The sequence below is a fragment of the Cygnus olor genome, chromosome 6 (genome assembly GCF_009769625.2).
Source record: "Cygnus olor isolate bCygOlo1 chromosome 6, bCygOlo1.pri.v2, whole genome shotgun sequence".
Taxonomy (NCBI): Eukaryota; Metazoa; Chordata; class Aves; order Anseriformes; family Anatidae; genus Cygnus; species Cygnus olor.
The window spans coordinates 20,218,159-20,241,071 of NC_049174.1; the positions used below are offsets into that span (position 1 = coordinate 20,218,159).

A 22,913-nucleotide genomic window follows, 5' to 3' on the forward strand; every position below is an offset into this window, starting at 1 on the left:
CCACATCTGTTTCCTCCTTATGAACCTTACTAGCCCAAGTCTTCGTTTTATACCATAAAGAAAACATCTCCACCATCAATTTAGCCTTTTTTTTCCCTCTAAGAGTGGCTAATAGATGTCTAGGGTAGAGTATTTGAAGAGGGTAAACAAGTAATGATGCTTTACAATTTCCAGGGATATTTAACTCCTGATCCAATATGGTAGCTTTGTATATAACAGTCCATGATAACATTTTCATCCATGAATGTGAGCATTTTTTGAGCCTAAGTAATCTTTCAGCATCCAGTATGCTCTGAGATGCTGTGTAGGAACCTGCTTACTGTTGGCCCTCGAAACAAAGCATAGCGGTGGTCAACATCTTTTTCCATCCTCCCCCATCAGTTCCATTGCCTCTTCTTCCTGAGGCTGGGTCTGCTAAGTGGCTAAAGGGCTGCTCTTCCTGCTTAACCTAACCCTTCCTCCCAGCGTGCACACATCCTCAATCTGTGGTCTGCTATAACCCACCTAGTAGCCGAGAGAGGAACGGAGGGAAGGAAAGCAGCTGTTGTCGGGTGCTCTTTGTAGTTGTTTGGAGCAGAGCTGTTGGCAAATGGTATTAACTGTTATGCAAAACATGCTGCAGAGGTATATGCCCTAACACAAAGACAAGCCTTTGAGTGGGCAGTGTGCTGTTAGGAGCAGAGCTGCTAACAGAGTGACCTCATGCAGGGCAGGCAGCACTGTGTGGCAATCAGCACTGCTCACTGCAGTCCTTGTCTGCACCTACAGTTGAGCTGTAACCAACATTTCTTATGGTTTCATAGGCTGTGGCAAAACTGACAGGCCGAGAACTAAAGGCTTATGCAAAAGCTGGGGCTGTGGCTGACGAAGTGCTCTCATCCATCAGAACAGTGGCTGCTTTTGGCGGGGAGAGGAAAGAGGTCGAAAGGTTTGTTCAGACAAATTGTAAAGAGTCTCTGGTTTCTTTTTCCTGTAGCAACATAGCACTGGAATACACTTCAGAAATCCACTTCAAGTAGTCTCTGAATTCTGAAACAACGACCATCTATTAGCTTTGAGAATTATATGCATGTATGTTGCAAAAACTTCGTTTTCAAATAGAATTACTTATGCAAAAACAATTTCATAATTCAATCAGTAAAATGAAACATCAGAAATACTATCTTCCAGTCATTCTCACTTGCAGAAACTTACTTGCAAACTTTGCAGCACATCTGAAAACCTTGGGTACTTTCAAGCTAAGTAAAAAAACTAGTTGCAAGTGTCATAGCCTCCACAAAGACCCGTATTTGTTGTGCCCACTGTAAAGTAGGAATGTTTGTATTATTAAAAACAAAACCTTCTTGGATCGGGAAAGAAAAGTTTCCTTACGGATTTTTGTCTGTTGTTTTTTACATACATTGCCATGTACATGTGTATGACTTGTTGCTTTATTTTAAATATTGCAATATGGAGCATGAAAATAGAAATTCATTAAAAGATGTCAGGGAAAGTAGTAACAGTGATAGTTACAGAAACAGTACTTAACAATAGTAAATGAACATTATAAATACTTAAAACTAAGTAAATGAAAATATTGGTAAAAATATCTGAGAGAGATGAAAACAATCTTATGTCTTTCTCAGTTACCTGAACACTTTGTCATTGTCACCCTCGTCTTCTTACAGACATATCTGATCTTTAACCTGATGCTGGAGACAGGGTCCTAAAATTGAATAGAATATTTGGTCCAAATTTGGACTAAATTCTACCTAAAACACCTGTAATATCTAATTAGCTGCTCCTAGGTTTTCAGTAGTACTTGCTCAAGAGGAAAAAATAAGGGAAAGGTGAATTTTAGATAACTGAATCTCAACTATTTGCTTCATTTGTTGCCACGATTGCAGATTGCCACTCATATTTTTCCCAATTACACTTAATATTTATCAGTGCTTTTCACAGCAAGAATATGATGATTTGATGATGTTAAACAATTTTCTCTTGAATTCATTTAAAGCATGACATGGTTGTAGAACTTCCTCTGAGGTTTTGGGCAAATTGTCAAACCCCATGCCACACTGCTAAAACTGCCAGTCCCTTGGCCAGGTATCTGCAGTGAGAGTGGTATTTCTTGTGCTTGTTGCACTAGAACATGCAGTGATTTCACGTTCTGGTAGCACTGCTGGTTTCAGCAGAAGTAGTCGGGGTCTCTCGCTTCAGACTGAGAGGTATCAACCTCACGTGGCCCCTGTGTTCACTGCAGCAGTCAGCCACTGAAGACACCTTGTTCTGTTGGTCTTTATTTTAATTTTACTATCAAGTTCATTTCATTCACTTCTGTTTTTCTACAGATATGATAAGAATCTGGTGTTTGCTCAGCACTGGGGGATTCGAAAAGGAATAATAATGGGATTATTCACTGGTTACATGTGGTTTGTAATTTTCCTGTGCTACGCGTTAGCCTTTTGGTATGGCTCTAAACTTGTCCTTGAAGAAGATGAATATTCACCTGGCACTCTTCTACAGGTACCTATTTTAGCTTGTTGCAACTTTTCTGGGTTGCTTCTTAAAACAGTTCTAGAACACTTATCTGTGATGTTCTGGTATCTGGTTGCTTACTGCAAGGTCACTACTCAGTATATGTTTGAAAGTGTATGACACAACTGAATAAGATGAAAAAAATCCATGTATATTTTAAATATTTCACAATGCTGCCTACTGTGATCAGAACAATGCTTGCATTTGAGAGTCTGGTACACATCTGACAGAGATCTGAAACTAGCTTTCCCATATTGTGTGTTGCCTTGTGGCATCTGGGTTATTGTCTTCTGTGAAGAACTTTTATTTTGATAAAAATAAAACCATTGTGGTAAAGAGGAACCTGGCCAAAGAAAGTTTTATCAAATCTATCAAATTTGTGTTGATGTGCTCCAGCTTCACTTGCTTCTGATCTGTAAGGCCAGACTCCAAGGTTGGACTCTTGAAGTATCCTCTGATACTGGATGCTCTGTCCAGCTGCCTTTGTCTTCTGTTAGTCCTTCCAGGAAGAATGGGTACTGTGGCTCATTTTTTGTCATGTTATCCTAGGCTTATACTAAAAGGACATCATGGGGCTTTCAGAGGAAGGTCACTAGTGGGTAACTCTTCCCTTTGGTTGTTGGGAAAGGACTTGAAACAGTGAGCATCTGTGCTACCTGCAGAAACAGTCAACTTAAGACCTAAGGCCATTTATGAGGAGATGACAAATGTTCCCAGATGTCACAACAGAGAACTGAAATAATAATTTCATAATCTCATATACTGGCATATCTAGCATTGGTAGTAGCCCATACACTTATTTGTGAGAGGGAGACCAAAATACTCCCTGTAGCTGGTACCTGCTCCAGAAGTAAGTGTTGTGAGTATTGATTTAGATAGGAACTGCAATATACAAAGATTGTAATACATTTTTAAATGCTTTATATTTTTAAATGTTGTAAACTCTTGTCTGCTTACTGGTCAAAGACATTTCCAAAATAATCTACTTGCCACTGACATTCAGTTTCAGCCCTTGTTTCAAGGCACAATCATGCAGTCAAAGTAAGGTGGCTCAAAAAACACATTAGCAGAAGTCAGTAAAGATCTGAGTGCACACACTCTTAGGCCAGTGCAAATATGATAACTTGATTTAGTTCAACCTGGAAGCAAAGTTGTGAAAGATAATGAAAATTGTTTCTAAGAGGCATTTGTCTGGTTTTTTTTGTGAGCTACTTATGCTCACATAGTGAGTCACTGCAGCTCAGTTGATGCACAAGAACTCATTAAGCCACTATAGTTTGATTTGCCTGTCTAAACTCTCAATTGTAATAAAAATTTGATGTCAGATTTTGTTGATCTCTTTGTCCGCTTTTACAGGTTTTCTTTGGTGTTTTAGTAGGAGCTTTAAATCTTGGTCAGGCATCTCCCTGCCTAGAAGCCTTTGCCACTGGCCGTGGGGCTGCAACAGACATTTTTGAGACAATAGATAAAGTAAGTAATACATTTCTAAGCTGTGTCACTGTGTGGTGGGAAAATAAATAAGCCTCAAGCAGCTGTAGTTTATCCACAGTGTAAATGAGGAAAAATGAAAGCAATTAAGGAAAGATTGACTGTGCAATAGAAAGGTCTAGCAGCATGCATACACGCTCAGAGAGGTTGCCTAACATTCCTTAAGCAGCCTGTTTCTGAATAATGAAGCTTTACCTCAGCCACTGCTGTTTCTTACTCCCATACCTGCTTACATATGGTTCCTGGTCAGTGCAGGCGCACAGAAAGTGTACAGGCAGGTGCTATCAGTTGCCTTGCAGTCAGATTTTGAGCAGGCACCTAGCTCCCAGCCCCAGGATGGTGTCAAAAGTTGTGGCTCTATTGGCATTAGGTGGCAAAGGTGGATTTATACCCTGAGTGAAAGTGAGACCAAATGTGCGCAGGCAGTGATCTTGCAGCATTCAGAAATGTTCATCACAATGTTCTCTGTACAGATACATATTTGAAATGAAGTTGCATGAGAAAGTCTGAGAGCTGTTGGCATCTATTCATGAGGATTCCTTTCTCTAACTGCATATATTTAGTGGCCGACAGAACACTGTAGATTTCTTAACAGTACTTTATATCTCTGGTCATTGACAGGCTTTATTGTGCTTGTGCCTATTTAAAAGTGTGTAAACACATTAAAATGCTGCTTGTCTTTACAGTGCACATAACGGTATATAAAGAAAGCTCAAAGAGCTGTGGTAATGCTAATGGACTTTTTTGTAACCTGTCAGTGTTCTATAATAATGATAACATAGATGCCTTATAAATGCACTTTATAATCTAAAGCTTTTGCTCTAAGATAACTGAAAAAGAGATGAATAAGGGAAGTGTTTTTTAGAGAAAAATTTAGAAAGCAAAAGAGATTTGCAGCAGTAAGGATTAATCACAAAATTCAAGATAAGGCTGAATCAGATAATCTAAGGGTAAAAAAAAAAAAGCTAATGTGAGATTTTGTCCATATAGAGGAAAGGGTGACAAATTCGATTTATCTGCTTGCTGCATTTGTAGGTTTGTGATTTGATAGTAAAAGCTCAGCTCTGCCCTCATACAGATTTTCTCTGGCACTAAACTTACATGGTCATGCTGCAGTTCCTATTTGCAGGATTAGTGAAAGTCTTTTCTTCATAGCTTATTATCGGATTTTAAGTAAGATATATTCCTAAAGATGAACCAGTCTTTTAGCTGTTCTTAACTTATTAGAATATGCACATTTCCAGTATTAAAATTCCCTTGTATCTGTTAGGCTACATTAAAAAAAAATAAATGTATGTATCAATTATCAAATATTGGTGGTGTTATAGTTTTAATTAATTCTCTATTCCATGGTTAATATTTTTCCATAAAGTTCTTCATAAATCTATCCTCAGAAAGTTTAATTTCTTTGGGATCCCTCAAATTTCTTAGTTCTGTGCTCATGTCTGATGGTCCACAATACCCAAAGCCTTGCCAAACGTATGTGAGACCCAAAGCACTTCGTGGAAAAACCTCAAATCAGAATTCCATCTCCTAGGACGGGGCATACAGGGATGGATGCTTGAAATGCAAAATGATGAAGTGTGTAGGTTTTCAGCAATTTTTATTATTATTTTTTTCAGTGGTGTAAGAGTGTGTTTATATGTGCAAAGTAGTAGCCATTTTAGTCCTGAGGAGCTGGCTAAATTAACTTAGCTGCATCAATGAAGCATTCTAACTATTCTGTTCAGCAAAACCTATCTGAATAGTAGACTGTGTAAGTGCAGTAAGCATAAAAGGAAAAGAGGGTGCATTCGTTTTGCCTGCGCTAGCTGCCAGTGACAGCTCTCCCATCACTTAGCCTTTTACTTCATGTTCCTTGCCCGCTAGCCTAGGGGCAGATCTTGCTGCTGGTTCAATGCAGCCAATTGCTCTTCAAACAGAGGTGCCATGGCTTTGTATGGTATTGGGAATATTTATCTACTGCAACAGTGTTGGCTGCTTAACAGCAAGTAAATAACACAATACATTTTGCCCTAGAAACCCACCATTGACTGCATGTCAGAAGATGGCTACAAGCTGGATAAAGTAAGAGGTGAAATTGAATTTCATAATGTAACATTCCATTATCCCTCCAGACCTGACGTAAAGGTAATTATTCATCTCTTTTGTGAACACATTTACTGTAAAAAATATATCCTGCCAGCAATTTCTAGATTTTCAGTAGAGTTTGCTTCCCATAAGCCTAGACCTGTTTAAAAGTAGGCTGTAAATAATTCTTCCTTCAGTGGTGTAATTCTATTTACCATTATTTTGTTTTACCATTCTGACATATCTGTTGCCATACGTATTCCTTGCTGCTGAACATAAACTTGTAGATTTCAGAAAGTTCATCTAAATACAGCTTCTCTTAAAATCAGTTATGCACTTTTATCAACTTGTGCAAGAATAGCAGACCAAGTAATAAGCTGAACTGAGCAAGGAAATTTTCGAAAAATCTTCCATTACCCTGGGGATGTATCACGTGACCCATTACAATCTAGGAAAAGGTACAGGAGCACTGGCTGTATAGCCCATTATTTCTCTACTGCTGTGTTTGAAGTGACAAATCCTCCTTGGAAAGTGCATTTGGCAGACACAGAAGCATAAGAAGTATCAGATTATTCTATATAATTTAACTTTTACGTTCTTAACATTTATGCTTTAACAGGCATTCATAAGTCATATAGACTGTTCCTTAAAGGGGATTTATCACCAAGTTCTCCAATGGTATTAGCTTGACTAGTTCTTAATGATGAAAAACAGGAACAAAGAATGATCAAAATCTGATGCCTGTCATGGAAAATTGTGTTCTGCATTTATGAACTCTTCAAACAATGTAAAAAAAATTGTTTTCTTTTTCCTCTTTCTTCATATATAATTTTTTTTTAATTTGTATGTTTACTTTGAATCTAAAGATAAAGAATATAGGATGGATCTCCTCCTGCTGCTTGCCTATATGACAGTGAGAGAATTAGAATGGATAGATTTTTTCTGTTTTCTTTTTTCTTTCCAGATTTTGGATAACCTTAATATGGTTATTAAAGCAGGGGAGACAACAGCTTTTGTTGGAGCTAGTGGAGCTGGAAAAAGTACAACAATACAGCTCATCCAGCGTTTCTATGACCCCACTGATGGCATGGTGAGTGTCCTGTTCTAGCAGGCGTTTCTCTAGTCTTAGGGACTTGAAAGAGTGACTTGGTTTCTTCTCTGAGATGGAAAGGAACTTTCTAAGGAACTTTTTTTTTTTTTAAATCCAATAAAGAAATGAGTGAAATTCCCTCTCAGGGGAATACTGAATAGATAGTATTATCAAAAATTATATGAAAAACTGCTAGGAGAAAATAAAATTCAGTGACAACCTGAATAAAATCTGTACCTATAGATAAAATAATTCAGGAGTGACAAACCATTTTATGTTCTGGGAAACTCAGTATTAAACATTTAATCATTATCCCATAATACTGATTTAGCATCTGCCATTACCATTTAATAATAGTTTGGCTAAGAATACGAACTACATCTGTTAAGTCTCATTCTTTTTCTGTTTTCCTAGTTGGCACAAATCACACATATGGTGACCTGTATTTGAATGTATGAGACGAAAACCAACTTAGTGTAAGCATAGTCTGCAAAACTCACTTATGCAGAACTCAGTTACATTAGGGTGTGTGTTCTATGATTTCTTCCTGTTTTTCATGCCAAAAGACTGAAGTTTCAGTATTCACAAAGAACATTTCACCATATGTCCTAACAGTACTTTGGAATCTTGAAGACTAGAAAATGTATGAAAATACAGTGGTGCTGCTCACAACAACCTTTCTTTTTCCATTGTCAAGAAGAAAATTTTTGTAAACTTTTGCTTGTTTGCATTTTTACAAAAAAGGCCTCCCCTTCATTAGCTACCTCCCCAGTACTGAGACAAAGGAGTAAATTTGGCTAGAGGTATTGTTTTACACAGATGAAAGGTAAGGACTAGAAAATGAGATACACAGACATACTTTGAGGCCTTGTGAGTAGATCAGGCTAGAAAATAGAAATTCCTCCCTTTGAAAGTAACTACCTGTCTTTAAAAGTGTCTGCAGGGAGATGTTGGAGGATGATTTATTCTTCCGCCTGGCCCTCTATGGAGCAGTTAATTCATTTTTACTAATGGAAAACACATACCATCTGTATATGCTCAAATTTGTAAGTCCTTTAAAGAAAGAAATTTTGATGGGTACTTTCTGCCTGGCTTTATTTGTGAGACCAAGAAAAGAGAGGTGTTGGGAAATTAAATCAAAAGCACAACTCCTACACACTAGAACTATTGTACACTTCTGCTACTACACTGTAGTTTTTCTTGTATGAAAGCTGTGTTTTACACTGGGCATAGAAAAACAACATCATAAGCCCTTTATTTTTATTGTGTCTTTCTTTGTCTCTGGACTGAAGGAAATAATGTCCTTGAATTTTATTTTGCTTGTCCTTGCTTTATTTGGCTTCTGTAGATTACTCTGGATGGCCATGACATTCGCTCCCTTAATATCCAGTGGCTACGCTCACAGATTGGTATTGTTGAGCAAGAGCCAGTGCTGTTTGCTACCACGATTGCAGAGAACATTCGCTATGGTCGGGATGAGGCTACCATGGATGACATAATCAAAGCAGCCAAACAAGCCAATGCTTACAAGTTCATCATGGACTTGCCACAGGTATGCTGTGCCTTGTAAGTAAAATCTGATGGAAAAATAGAGATTCTCTGTGTCTTTCCCCTCATGCAGCCACCTGTGATGGGCAGAAGATTAAAATGGAGAGTAGGCAGTAACCTGTCCTCAGATCAGAGTTAATTAGGTCTTACTACGTGGATTTCACCAAGTTCATGTATATAATATACATAATTATAAATTATCCTGGCTGCCTAGATCTTAGGCTGTATGTGTTTATCTAATTCTCTACCTGAAGCTGGTGCGATAATCATGAATCAGAGACACGGTATTCATGAGTCACATGCCATCAGCAGACAAATCCAGCTCTCTGGAAAGCTTGCTGGTGAGTCATCTGATGGAGAGTAGGCAGGTGTTTTCCTCTCCATTGCAGCTTTTGCTGATAGAGTTGTTCTGAGCCAAAACAGAACACTGCACTTTTTTATCAGTACATACTTTAGGTCTGGGGTTGACACTTTGCTTCAGGCAAGACAACGTTGTTCATTATGAAGAAAATTACTTCATCAGCTCTCCTTTGCATTTGGTGCACTAACAGTGTTTTTTGTTCTTTCAAAAATGAAAAATTTTCAAAGTTATTCCCAGGAGAAATCTGAGAGACATTGTACCAGTATCTATGTTGATTTCTAATAGACCTCTTTGTTACAAATTTCTTCTTTTTTCCTTTACCCAGCAATTTGACACTCATGTTGGAGAGGGTGGAAGCCAGATGAGTGGAGGTCAAAAGCAGAGGATAGCTATTGCCCGAGCCCTTGTGCGAAACCCAAAAATCCTGCTACTGGATATGGCTACTTCAGCACTTGATAATGAAAGTGAAGCTATTGTCCAAGAAGCACTTCATAAGGTTTGCTTTAGTATAGCATAAATCAGACTTACAAGGGCAGAAATTATTTTGAATGCATTCTGCAGACAGTGCTGCTGAATTTCAACAAAGCAGTAAAAAGCTTTTCTTAATAGTATTCCTATGCAGAAATAGAACCTTAGTATTATTGACAGGAAATATTTTTTCTTGCATTGGGACATTAACAGGATAGTTCCCTTTTTCCAGAGATAGGTGCTTATCTTGGGAGGTTCTCTATGCTTCGTCTTGTTTTGTGTGAACTAGGATCTAGCCCATGTGTTCTGGGTCCCACAGCAAACCCCTTATGAGGGGAGTTTGGAATGAAGTAAGTAATAAGATGCTAAGGATTGTGAAGATTTCACCAATTCTATCCATGCCAAGAAAGACTCTTTTCCCTGTCAACTGTCTGATTCATCCAATAAAACTAAATATTGGCATCACAGACCCTTACTCCCAAACCAGCTGTGCTAAGCCTCCTCTTAGTCATCAGAGAGGTGACCAATAAAATTGATAGGATCCCAGGTAGATTCATCTAATTCTACAGTAAATATGTAAGATAAGTCAAAATAAAGCTGCCAATTTTTCTCTCCATTTAACATAAAGGGAGCTTAGTCGTGTAAATTTTGCTAAAACAAACGCCATTCCTAATGCCATTGGAATGCTACACACAGACAATAACTATGTCAGATGACTGAAGAAGAATCTACAGTCTGTAGAGAGGTGTCACTTGCAATCTTGGTCATTTTTCCTAACTTCAGTCCATGAATCCAAGAAAGACTTTGCTAAGGCAACACATTCAGAACACTTGAATTACATTCAGGAATAATTCTTCTTCTTTGGTAGCAGAGAATATTGCAGTGATCAGTCATGTGTAATTGACTGTTCTAGAACTTTGCAAATGTCTGGGTTTCTCTGCAAAGCTGGAGATAATAGCACTCCAACAAGTGTTAGTGCTGAGTCCAAGTTAAAACACTTAGTGCTGCAGCAGTGCCCCTTCACAGCCTTCACACTGCAACAAGATGTTCCCATACAGCTTAGACTGCTGGCAAAATGAACACCCAGGTGTCTGTCTCTCTTTTTTTTGGTGGGGAATATGTGGGCTATGGATGGAATTCCAGCCAAAGTCCACTTGAAAGACTGCCTTTGATTTAGAGAAACTTTAGGTGATAGAGCATTGGTTCCAAGTGTTTCCATTTGCTGTCCTGGGACTGGGGCTGTTTTGTTCCCTGTCAGGCTCGCCTCGGCCGCACATCGATCTCAATAGCTCACCGCCTGTCAACCATCAAAGCTGCCGATGTCATCATTGGATTTGAGCATGGAAGGGCTGTGGAGAGAGGAACTCATGAGGAACTCATGAAGAGAAAAGGGGTTTATTTCATGTTGGTGACCTTGCAGAGCAAAGGAGACGCAGCACTTACTAGAGCAGCAACAGAAAGTAAGTGTCTTGATTTCTTTAATAAAGTGATGTAGAATTCCACAGAATGTAGATTTATTTTAATGGGGTTAATTGCTTTCCCCACCCTCTTAATGACCGACTTTTAGCATTCAGCAAAGTAATACATTGATAGCCCTAGCCAAAAGGTTTTTACTGCATGTACACTGAATAACCTTCCTTCTATAGATCTGCCCTGAAATATTAATCCTGATCAGCAATACCCTGCCATTTTATATTTTGATTTTGTGCTGACAGTCCAGCCATGTCACATTTGAAATACAAGCAAATTACAGAGTATTTTGAAACCACCCTATTTGTTTTACTAGAGGAAGATTTGAATCAAAGCTTCTGGAAATGGAGGTCTAGTAGAATGACCTTTTTATTTTTGGAAGCATCATATCTTGGATATGATTGTCTTAAAAGAACAATTACAGTATCAAAATAGGGAAACAGCCTTCAGCACTCACATCCCAAGTGAGATGGCCCAATATTCAATTAATTTCATCCTGTCAAATACAAATATTAAAACCTGGGGTATATGTAGGATGAGCAGCAAAGTGGTGCTACATTCCTTGCCTTCTACAAAGTATTCCAGTTATAGCTTGGAGGCTGCACTTTTTTACAAATCAACACTGGACTTAAGTTGTACGTAATTTTAGCACAAACTAAAGAGCTGTATATACTGTATTTTACAGCAACAGAAAATAACATTGAGCCAAATCTTGAGAAAATCCAGTCATTCAGCAGAGGAAGCTATCGGGCCAGTTTGCGGTAAGTCTTAAAAATCAATGTAAATCTCAGTATGTTTCTGGATTTCTACATTTTTCCCACCATTCCATAATCCCAGTAGTGTTAATTATTCACTGGTCTGTGTGTTTTCAAAAAAGGGTGGAAGGGCTTCAAACATTTCATTGAGACACCATCCACTTGGAAAGAAAGAGCTTGGGTAATATGTTAATGATTGAAGGTCCATGGATAAATAGAAAGACTTTTAATTTTACTCCCCTTTCTAGACATAGGACCCTCTTGCAAGGTTCTGGCTTTCTATATTTATGTTCCATTTTTAATATTACTCATACAGCCATGTATTTATATTGCCTAATGCACTTTCAATCCATTCACTTTTTTTTTTTTTTTTTAAAGAAAAGACATTGAGAGGTCAATGATGCAATGTGTGAGGACGGTTTTATTAAGGCTTCTTCTTGATGAAAGTGAAAGCTTTTTACAAGCCAGGCAGTCTACTTAGACGTCTATTATTTCTTTCTGGCAAGCCCACGTCAGACATGCAAGTGAATCTATCTCCTACATCACAGGGTCATGTTTCAGTGGGGAGAGAGCTGGACTTTTTCAGCATCCTGTTTTTCTGGACTGAACTACTTGATAATGGTGAATTGACTTGGTGTCTTAATAGCTTATGCAAATGTAGTAGGATACACCATACTTTTCCTCAAAAAAAACAGTGCAGGTCACATAGAAGACAATGTCTGAGTGGTGGGGTAGAGTAAGATTTTGAAAAGTATTTATTCCCCCTTTGGGATATTTTCTTCTCAAAAGTTGAGAGAACACAGGAAAAGAAAGAAGGCAGTGGGAGTCGTATGATTTGCTTCAGTGAAACCTGATGTAGTTGTTATGAAAACTGTTTATGCTTTGAGAGAAAGTATTATGTTACTGAACTGTGAAGAACAGACTATATCTGTCCTCCTTCACAGAGCTTCACTTCGGCAGCGGTCCAGATCTCAGCTCTCCAATGTCATCCCCGACCCTCCATTATCCATTGCAGGAGATCAGGCAGAGTCTGTGTATCTTATGTCTTCATATGGAGAAGATGATGGACAAACAAAAAAGGTCAGGTCCAATAGTTCATTATTAAATTACAACCAAAAAGGACATCTTTTAATTACTTGTTAATGAGAACCTGTAAATATATGCTTCTGTTATAGGCAGATATGTCTTTTCGGGTTGATACTTTTCTCAACTTAAACAAAACCACCACTTCAAGTCTTATCTTCTGTATCCTGTAAGCTGTATTTTGATGGCCCTCATGCTTATTGTTCCACGTAAAATTTGTAGCAGACCATGAGCTCTTGGTAAATCAACGTATGTTGTAGATCAAGTTAAAAAATACTTATTAATTAAAAGGCATATAAATTAAAGTTGAATTAACCAACAAAAAGCAAGGCTCTCAGTCTGTGAAATGTAATAGCCACTCAGCAATAGAAATGATGCTACTTCTTGTTCAATAGAGTAAATTCCATTTCTTCTCAAAATCAGCTGGAGGTGTGTGAGTAAAGAGAGATCCTCACTGCTAACAGGCCCAGAGTCCTTTCACTGACTGTGTCCTTGTGCAATCAAGTAGTATAGAAAATAACAAACATGTTAAAATTATGCAGGATAGAACCAGTTCTTTAGGAATACTCACAGTGGGTTTCTAAAGTGCTTATGAAGCTCCCTGCCCCACTTTGCAGGGCTACAGATACTCAGTGCAGAAAACGGCAGTTAGAAGTCTCTATTCCTGCTATTGCTGAGGATAAATAAGTGGCTTTAGTGCTGTGACTCTGATACTAGCTCATAAGGAAGAGAAAAAAACAAAATGTTTCCACCCATTCATCCTTGCCCATTTCCAGCAGATGGGTCTTTACAGTGTCTATTTTGTCGGGGCATTTCCAGCCATATGAATGGCAGGGCTCAGCACACCGAGTGTTGCAGAAATACTGCACAAATCAAACTGCAGCGTAAGTTATAATTTGATGATCAATATTCTGCTGATACTGGGAGTAATTATGGGAATTCTGTCCATAGTCTGACGATGTTTCACAAAAGGGAGGCATAATTAGCATGTATAAAGCTTGACTCTGGCTCTCACTCTTATGTCTCCGTTTTAGTTATATTGCACACCTATTAATTTGATGCAGAGTCTGATCTATGTATTTACCCACAATGCTGTAAAATCATATTTAAGAACATTCCAGGAGAGACATAAAAAGCCCCTTGTGAGGAAGAAGCTTAAGTTTTGGTATTGAGTACTGCATAATGCATCATCTGGAGACAGCAGACTGGGAACAGTCTGAGTTTCTGTAGCAGAAAGTCTGGTCATAATTAACCTCTTAATTTGGAATCAGTAGAGCTACATAAGGCATGAATCTGTCTCTCTTTCTCCAGGGACAGTAGCAGTAGTCATTTATGTAACCTTCCTGTGAATCCCTAACCCTGCGAAAGAGCTCCATGCAGCAGCCAAGGCCCATCATTGCCCCTTCCCATACAAACCTAGAGCAGCTGTTTGGGACTTGGACATAGCCATTTAACTGACAATGCTAATGATATTTATCTCACTGTCATAGGGAGAACATCATTGGGAGAATGCATTTGTTTCATAAATCCAACCTGTTTTTTCAGGAACCTGTTGTTGTGGAGGAAGACATCAAGCCTGTACCATTTACCAGGATTTTGAAATACAATGCCTCTGAATGGCCATACATGGTGCTGGGATCTCTGGGAGCAGCTGTGAATGGAGCAGTCAGTCCTCTCTACGCTTTGTTATTCAGTCAGATTCTTGGGGTAAGTAATGCTAACATTTTGAAGAGTATTTTAGCTCTTAAGCAGAAGGGAGCGAAGGAACCTGTGAAACAGTACTTGACATGTTTTGGGTGAGTCTTTATATCTTGTCAAGCAAATGGGGTTACGCTTCTTGCTTATAAACAATTATTCAGTAGGGATATTTATATCATTGTCATCACGCTATCATTTGAGCTCTTTGACGGGGCAGGCTTGTTAGCATTTGTCATGTGTGCTTCATTATCTCTCACGTTCACTTTCCAGGAGCTGTTGGTAGTGGGTTTCTGCACACACGCAGGATTTATTTTAGGTGAGACAAGCTATACCTTGCATCCAGGTACAGTGAGGAGGGACACCTGCAGAGGTCCCTCCATGCAGCATTTCATTCTGCAGTCTTGGTCAAGCCTTTAAGAAAGCTTTGGATCAGACCCCCAAAATACTTCACATTTTTCTTCGTATTTCATTACAGGAACATTCAGCTCTTTGCTGTCTGCTCCCTGCAGAAAGCCCAGGGAGAGATAGATCATTGTAACAGGTTTCATACCTGCCAGCAGAAAGTAGATTTGCATCAACAAGTATGAAAGAAGCAGGAAACAGGAATGTGTTTTTAAACCTTGTCATTCGCTAAGGAATGTGTTACCATCAAGCCTCGCTTGAAACTTTTCAAGAGTTCAACTGTGTCTGTTTTTTCCTTCAAACACTTGCTGGAATAGAAAGAGAGAATGCTTCCTCCTTTTGTAAAACAGCTTTTTGGGGAAAACATTTGCCAAGTTATTTTGAAACTGGAGAGCTGCTGAAGGAATTCAGCACTGCTGTAACCAATGCCCAGGAAAGTGCCCTAAATTGTCAAGAATCAGGAGGATTTATGCTGTTTCTTATTGGGTAAAGTAATGACAAATTCACTGGGAAGAAAATGGGAATGCTAGTGTGGTTTAGTGGTTTAGGTAACTACCTGAGAGAGGGTAAAACTTGTGTTGCAATCCCCATTTATTTGTTTAGGTCATGTTAGGTATCTATGTGTACAAAGAATGTAGGATCTAAGGGGTAGACATGCCTCTAGAAACTGGAGGTTTCACTGTTGTTTTCCGTGGGGTGCGGTGGAGTAGGTGGGTGTTTTGGCTTTGGTGTTCCTCTCCAGGAAGTTACTAAGGCTGTCCCTGATGATCCACTTAGTGGCTCCTGGCCAATACGCTATGGCCTTTTAGCCTCAGGTCTGCTGTCTCCAAACATTTGTTGTCTAGACCTCATGCTAAGGACTGTGAATTTCACTAGGCAGCAGGTGAGGCACTGCTTTGTGTAGTCTGCAATGAATCTAACCTTTGACTCCTTTTGAGAGCTAGGTTTTCTAAACACTGGGAGGTCAGGGCCTCAAGTCATCCTTCAAGATGCTGAATGCCTTTATTGCCAAGGATGCATTCCTCCTCTTGAAGGTCCGAGTTCATGGAAATAAAGGCTGCAAGAAAAAACAAGCCACAACCAACATGAGCAAAGTCCAACATCTGTGTTTTATTATTCATAAACTTAAGAAATTTCTGCCTGCTGCCAAGGAAGGCAGGCAGATGGAACATGCATCTGCTTTCCAAGCTGTTTGACTATCTGCAGTGATGTTGTGACAGACATGTGGGCCTGTACTCTGGGAGCAATACACCGGAGAAGTGAGGGGAAAAATCCCCACAGCTATAAAATGAAAGAGTAAATTTAGCAGAGTCTGCCTTGAAGGTGCTCAGAAATTAGTCTCCAAAAGTCAGTGAAGAGCTGGATAATACTGGATATGTCTTTTTAGCTGTTCAGTTCAGATCAGAAGTGTACCTGTGAAACATGTTTCTCAGTTGTTTCTTCCTTCTGTGCTTTGGTTCCCATTGTGGAACTGTCTGATTATGGGAAATCAATCATTTGCTAGCAAAACTTAGGTGTGTTCCAAGGTGTGTTCCAACTGTTTGCAATACAGAGATCTCTTTCCAAACAATGTTATCCTGGACTGCTGCATTCAACTCTAAGGCCCCCAGCACAAGAAGGACATGGACGTATTTGAACAAGTCCAGAGGAGGGCCACAAAGATGATCAAAGGGCTGCAGCAACTCTCCTCTGAAGGACTGGCTGAGGGAGTTGGGGTTGTTCAGCCTGGAGAACAGAAACAGTACCTTAGGACTATAATTAACATCACATACACATTAACAAATGTATGCGATGATGAGTAGTTACTCTGCTGGTTATGTGTTATGCTAACAATATGTGTGACATGACCATTACAATGAAGTGCATTTTACCTTCCTGTCTAGATAGTGCATACCATGGTGATACTAAAAATACTGTTACAACAATTCTCAAATCCAGAATTCTTGCAGGACACAGTTTACCCGTTCACGGTTCATCTGTTCACCTTTGTATGCTTCATTCGGTCCAATTGTTTAAATAGAACATGTGATGGAAAGAAAACTATGCTGTATCTTTTCTAGATACATAAGTTACAAAGACAGTTGAAAGTTGCTCACAACCTGTTCAAATCAGGATGAAACAAACTACTGAAGCTACAGTGAATTTCATTAAGGGGATAGGAAAAGCAGCAGACTACTGTATGTTTTGTTCTTATTATGATGGATTAAAATAAGAGCTTTGCATCAGAGTGTATCTGGTGACTTTCTTCAAACAAAGATTAGTCTGACAAAGTAATATGCCTTGCTAGTGAAAAGTAGTATCACAGCACGGCACTGGAGCAGACCTTAGCTTGGATTGCTAAGTGCTGTTTAGATATTATCATTCTGGATTTTGCAGGATTTATTTTGCTGCCAAGGTACTTATGTACAAAGTTAAAAGCACTTTAAGTAGAATTCCCAATAGAGAACAGCTATTTGTTTTTCTCAAATTCAGGCTCTAATTCCTCACTGTTACTTTAATGTGTGGATCACTTTGAACACTAAATAACTTGGGTTGACCTTTTAAGATAGGAGTTAAGTTTATTTTTGTGGAAATTTTGTACATTGCAGCTGTAATGAAAATTTCTTATTCTCTTTCTAATGTTAGCTACTAACCTAGAAGAGTTTAAGATAGTTTTGATGTAAGTAAAGCTCAAATGCACAATTTATTTTTAACTACATAGGGAGCAGGCTGAGAAGTTGAGATGGGAGGCAATTTATCACAGTTTTTACCTGTGAAATCCAATTAGAATGAATTTAACATTAGCAGAGAAGTACAAACATGAACTGTGGCTTATACCTGTGAGTAGCAGAAGTAGTTCAACAACTGCAGATAAGTTAACTGACCTACATATCAACTGCTGTGAGTGGAAGTAATTGCTAAAAGATGGCTTCTTAGATTTGTACCACTACTTCAGCAGCAGCCAGTAACACCAACAGTTGTTGAAGAAGACCAGATATAAAGAACAGCTGATAAAAGAAAAATTTCATGGAGGTTGGAGCAGGGCAGGATGGAGGGGCTGTACTTTAAGCTCTAATGCTTTTTCTTAAGTACTCAGCAATAAACACGTATCCACACTCCTTCAGTAGAAAACAATAGGTTCCTCTTGAAGCCTACCTACAGCAAGCACATCTTTAGTGTTGTGCAAGGAGAGTCATCCTAAAGTGTAATGACTTATGAGTGCTTTATTTCATATGGCCCAGTAAAGTTCAAATTGTCATAGATTAGAGAGGAGGTCAGGGAGCTGCTGCAGCGTCTCTTTGTCCCTACGTTATTTATTTTATTGCTATTCTGGTTATCAGCCAATACTGGGGGGAGAGGAATGCGATTGATAATTATAACTATGCATGGACAGCAAATAATCTCAGTCTATGTAGACACCGAATATAATAAACTTGTTGTTTAACAGCAGTATGCTGTACCCAGGCTTACCCTAGGGAAGTAAGTGGGCATTTATTAGGGGTGAAGGAGAGCCCTGTGTTACGGCTTTGGTTCTAGGCAGGGCTTCTGCATTTGACAAGAAGAAGTCGTGAATTAATGGTTCTGGAAACAGGGAAGAACACACAGATACTTCTCCTCCTGGAGACACATTTCTGCTCAAAGGCAGCAGAATAACATTTCCTTTTGTCCTCTCTCCTTCTGGACAGACTCTGAGCCAGAGAAGAGTAGTATGCACCCAGGTTGCCTGTCCTTGAGCCATAGAGGCCAGATGTGGTCCTGTCTCTTTGAAGAGGGGGGACTCAGCCGGGGACTTCCTTTGGTGTTGTCCTTCCTTCTTCACCTGTACCTAAACTGACACTTCTAATATTACACCATGCATTTCTTTCAAAGACCTTCTCCGTTCTTGATGAAGAAGAACAAAAAACCCAGATCAATGGTGTCTGCCTGCTCTTTGTCTTCATTGGACTTCTTTCATTTTTAACACAGTTTTTACAGGTAATAGCAGTGCAATGTAAGTAAATTTGTTTCTTATCCCTTACTCTGTGTGTATCTCTTCCTGTACAAAATTTTTATTGTCTTGCACCCCAGGGATACACCTTTGCCAAGTCTGGTGAGCTGCTTACAAGACGCTTAAGGAAAATTGGTTTCCGGGCAATGCTAGGGCAAGACATTGGCTGGTTTGATGACCGGAGGAACAGCCCTGGTGCCCTGACCACAAGACTTGCAACAGATGCATCACAAGTCCAAGGGGTAAGACCTTAAGCACTGTTTTACTATAGGCACAGACTATAGTAAAGTTTTACTATAGTATAGTTTTACTATAGGCCTATTTTGGCACATCATCACAGACATTAACTAGCATGCAAAAGGCAAAGTCAGGGTAGATCTGTCGCTGATCAGCCAATTAAGCTTTTTTCTGTTTATCATAGACTGTGAACTTGGAACAACTATCACTGTATTTAGCTAAAAGTACAACTAGGATCACTGTTTACTGACTATTGTTCGTGTCTGTATTACCAAAACAAAACCACAAAAATCAATGAAGTTAATACCACCTAAGTGGAACCAGGAGGAACATCCAAGAACTGTCATTGATGTATTTTTTCTGAGGATGCATTAGCTTTTTGCCACAATGTTTAGGTGTTTATTTCAAAAACGTCAGGTTCTTATTTTAGCAACATTCATCAGTAATCATGTTTTCAAGTGTTTGGCATGATATTGTTCTTGCTGTTTGTGACAGTTTTGATTTAAACTGACAGTCCACTTAAAAACCATTTGACAGTACTGGCGGGTGCATTAGCCAGGGATCCACGCAGCCAATTTCAGTGTGACTTATTATTTGGGAAAGTGAACCACTAGCACCATGTGCTGTTTTCCTTAGGGGATGAGGATTAAATCATGCTGAGCTGTAAGCACACGACCTATCTGAACTGATGCTTTGTTAGATGTAAGTCAGACACCATTTTACTTGGCCCCAGTGCAAGTAGTTTTCTAGAAATGAAGGAAACATACAGATGTTTCTGTTACAAGTAATGGGCCTGATTCAGCATGACTGAAGATAGTGGATTTGTTTTTAAAAACTATTAATTCTGGAAGTTTTAAGACTTTAACAGGCACATGAGAGAAGAGGTTCCCAAACCCCCTGTCAGCAGGAATTTCCATAGACTCAGAGAAACCATCTGCAAGCCTCTTCAGAGCATATTTTAATATCATTTAGAGATTGCTACAGTTTTATAGGAAGAATTATTTAAAGATTATTGAAGTTACTAATGGAGCACAAGTCAATCATATCTTTTTTTTTTTCTTTTCTTTGAAGGCAACTGGATCGCAGATAGGAATGATCGTCAATTCCTTTACCAATATTGGGGTGGCCATCATTATTGCTTTCTACTTCAGCTGGAAACTGAGTTTAGTCATAATGTGTTTCCTGCCCTTTTTGGCCTTGTCTGGAGCTGTGCAGGCTAAAATGCTGACAGGATTTGCTGCTCAGGACAAGAAGGCTCTGGAAGCTACTGGACGGGTAAGTTATTTAAAAACTGTATTTGCAGTCAATTTATATTTTACAGTTGAAAACCAGGGAATTTGGGACTGTCAGCAATTCAAATGTAATGAAACTTATAATTTTTTGCAAATAAGTTGCAAAATTTCAGCTTGTAAAAATACTGAAATGCCACTGGGAACTCCCTAGCTACAAAAATATTTACTGTGTGTAACGTGGGGTGGCCTGCTGCCTTTGAAACACCCAACTTCCTTTGAGTTGAGATCAGGGCCCCTGAGTTCTGGTACATCACTCAGAGCCTGATCCTTTTTGAATACACCTAGTTCAACAGTGCAGAAACCAAACTGCATCATAAATACAGGGGAGTTAGAAGACAGGCAATGTGAGGAAGTGATCCATACTGACTGCTAAACATGGAAGAGTCCAGTCTGAACAATCAAATTCACCGTACCGCTCTGTACCTTCACATTTTGTGATAATGCAACAGATCTGACCCTTAAATTTGGCCAGAAAAAAAATACCCTGAAATTGAATGGAATACTTTGTAATGATTTATATCTCTCTGTATGTTCTGAAAACAGCCATAAGCTGTAAACATAGGAAAGTGTCACACCCTGAAATGACTATCAAACTCCAGACAAACTATAGTGTTATTAAAACAACTTCTGAATAAAATTACTTGAGATAAGTACGGTGAAACTTGGCTCAAACAAACTGTAAATTTACTCCTATAGATGAAACTGTAGTGCTATTTTGGGGATAGAATCTCAAATTTTGACTGGAAATAAGTATAATAGAAAACCTAGGATTAGTTAAGGCTCCGGAGAGGTTTCCAGGTTAGGGAAGGATCATGGGGATTATCTCACAGTTTCCCATGTTACATTTTCTTTGTACATAGACAAGAATTTGCTTACTTTCTGTCTATGTGCAAGGTAAAAATCCTCATGTCACTTCTATTAGAGTCAAAATATCACCTTCCCTTTATATGTTCCATCGCATCAGGCTTGTTTGGACATAAGAGAAACAGTAAGGGTTGAGATGGAATGGAAAGACAGCACATTCAAGTGATTTTAATTTATGAAACAGAAGTTGGGGATAACAACCCTTCTACCTTCTACCCTGATTACTGGTATAAGTAAGTAAAATAAGTAATATAATTGAAATATACATGCTTAATTAACAAATACATGCAATCAAGGAAATAATAGTGTTCGTAAAACTTTTTTGTTGGACACATTTATTCTCACTACATAAAAAAGTCACAAGCAGAGCACATGCCTGATTTTGTAAGCGGGCTTACAGTAACTTCGCTTTAATGGAGCAGAGCATTGCTACTGAGGATGGTAGTAGAGAAGCGGTTGATATAAAGTTTCTCTTTAGGTTGGCCAATATTTGGCCAGTCTGTATTGTATTTGAATAAACTTATATGTGATTAATGCCCTGCATTTGTGAAAGAGCAGCACTACTTTTCCAAGTAAAAATTAGGAAATCTTACTCATAATTGTTTTTTCTCCTCCAGATTGCCAGTGAAGCCCTCTCTAACATCAGGACTGTAGCTGGGATAGGGAAAGAGAAAATGTTTATTGACACTTTTGAGAAGAACCTGGACATGCCCTACAGAGCTGCAATCAAAAAAGCAAACGTTTATGGAATCTCCTTTGGCTTTGCCCAGAGCATAGTGTTCATTGCCAACTCAGTCTCTTACAGATACGGAGGGTTTCTGGTTGACACTGAAGGACTCCATTACAGCTTTGTCTTCAGGTAGGAGCCTGCCTGGAGCGAGACCCAGGCTCCTCTCCAGCAGTGCTGGTCTGGGTGGAGCATGCAGTTTCCCTACAGCTTCCCATGAATGACCGTGTTCCCCTTTCCTGCAGGGTGATCTCTGCTATTGTGACCAGTGGGACTGCTTTGGGAAGAGCTTCTTCCTACACCCCGAACTATGCCAAAGCCAAAACATCTGCTGCACGTTTTTTTCAACTCATTGATCGGGTTCCTGAAATCAGTGTTTACAGTGAAAAAGGGGAAAAATGGGTAAGAGTGGAGACAGATGAGTAATTTGAGATGTTGCTCAGCTCAATATAAGCATTGAAGTTGCAGTAACAATTTAAAAAGCAATGAGGATTGGGAATTTGTTTGGAACAAATTCCTAATATGAATTCCTATTAGGAATTTGTTTGGATAAATATTAGGAATTTGTTATTAGGAATTTGGAATTATTATGAATAATTATTAGGAATTTGTTTGGTAAAACTCCTGTGAATTAGAATAGGAGTAATTGGGATGACTCACAGAATAGCATGCTTTTGCTTTCTGTTCCAAAGTTCACATATAAAACCACTTACAAACATAAAAAAAAAATTACAAGGTAGTTATATCAAAAACTTGAGGTTGTTTTTGAGAAGGAGAGTCATCTTGGAATGAGACAAAATTAAAATGCTTTATTTTTGGTCAATGGAAAAGTCAGACTCAGCAAATTCAAAAAACTAATTTTGATTTAGCTTTTTC

At 38.9% G+C, this 22,913-nt stretch overlaps 1 protein-coding gene across 10 annotated transcripts in view; it reads left to right on the forward strand.

Annotated features, from left to right (window-relative positions):
* The window catches only part of ABCB11 (ATP binding cassette subfamily B member 11), a 67,762-nt gene that overhangs the window by 39,898 nt on the left and 4,951 nt on the right, over window positions 1–22,913 (forward strand). For 8 of the 10 annotated variants that reach the window (XR_005821345.1, XR_005821346.1, XM_040562352.1 and 5 more), the window contains 16 exons: window positions 804–928; window positions 2,331–2,505; window positions 3,874–3,987; window positions 6,025–6,135; window positions 7,040–7,165; window positions 8,514–8,717; window positions 9,400–9,570; window positions 10,801–11,002; window positions 11,698–11,773; window positions 12,712–12,847; window positions 14,396–14,557; window positions 18,800–18,904; window positions 18,998–19,159; window positions 20,226–20,429; window positions 21,928–22,169; window positions 22,283–22,439. Coding sequence is in view for 8 of the 10 variants with exons in the window: in XM_040562352.1 (XP_040418286.1) it covers window positions 804–928; window positions 2,331–2,505; window positions 3,874–3,987; window positions 6,025–6,135; window positions 7,040–7,165; window positions 8,514–8,717; window positions 9,400–9,570; window positions 10,801–11,002; window positions 11,698–11,773; window positions 12,712–12,847; window positions 14,396–14,557; window positions 18,800–18,904; window positions 18,998–19,159; window positions 20,226–20,429; window positions 21,928–22,169; window positions 22,283–22,439 (2,472 nt within the window). In the remaining 2 variants the exon portion in view is untranslated. Of the gene's footprint in view, window positions 1–803; window positions 929–2,330; window positions 2,506–3,873; window positions 3,988–6,024; window positions 6,136–7,039; window positions 7,166–8,513; window positions 8,718–9,399; window positions 9,571–10,800; window positions 11,003–11,697; window positions 11,774–12,711; window positions 12,848–14,395; window positions 14,558–14,818; window positions 18,917–18,997; window positions 19,160–20,225; window positions 20,430–21,927; window positions 22,170–22,282; window positions 22,440–22,913 lie in introns of those variants that run through there. The other 2 variants (XM_040562360.1, XM_040562359.1) reach the window with 2 other exon arrangements.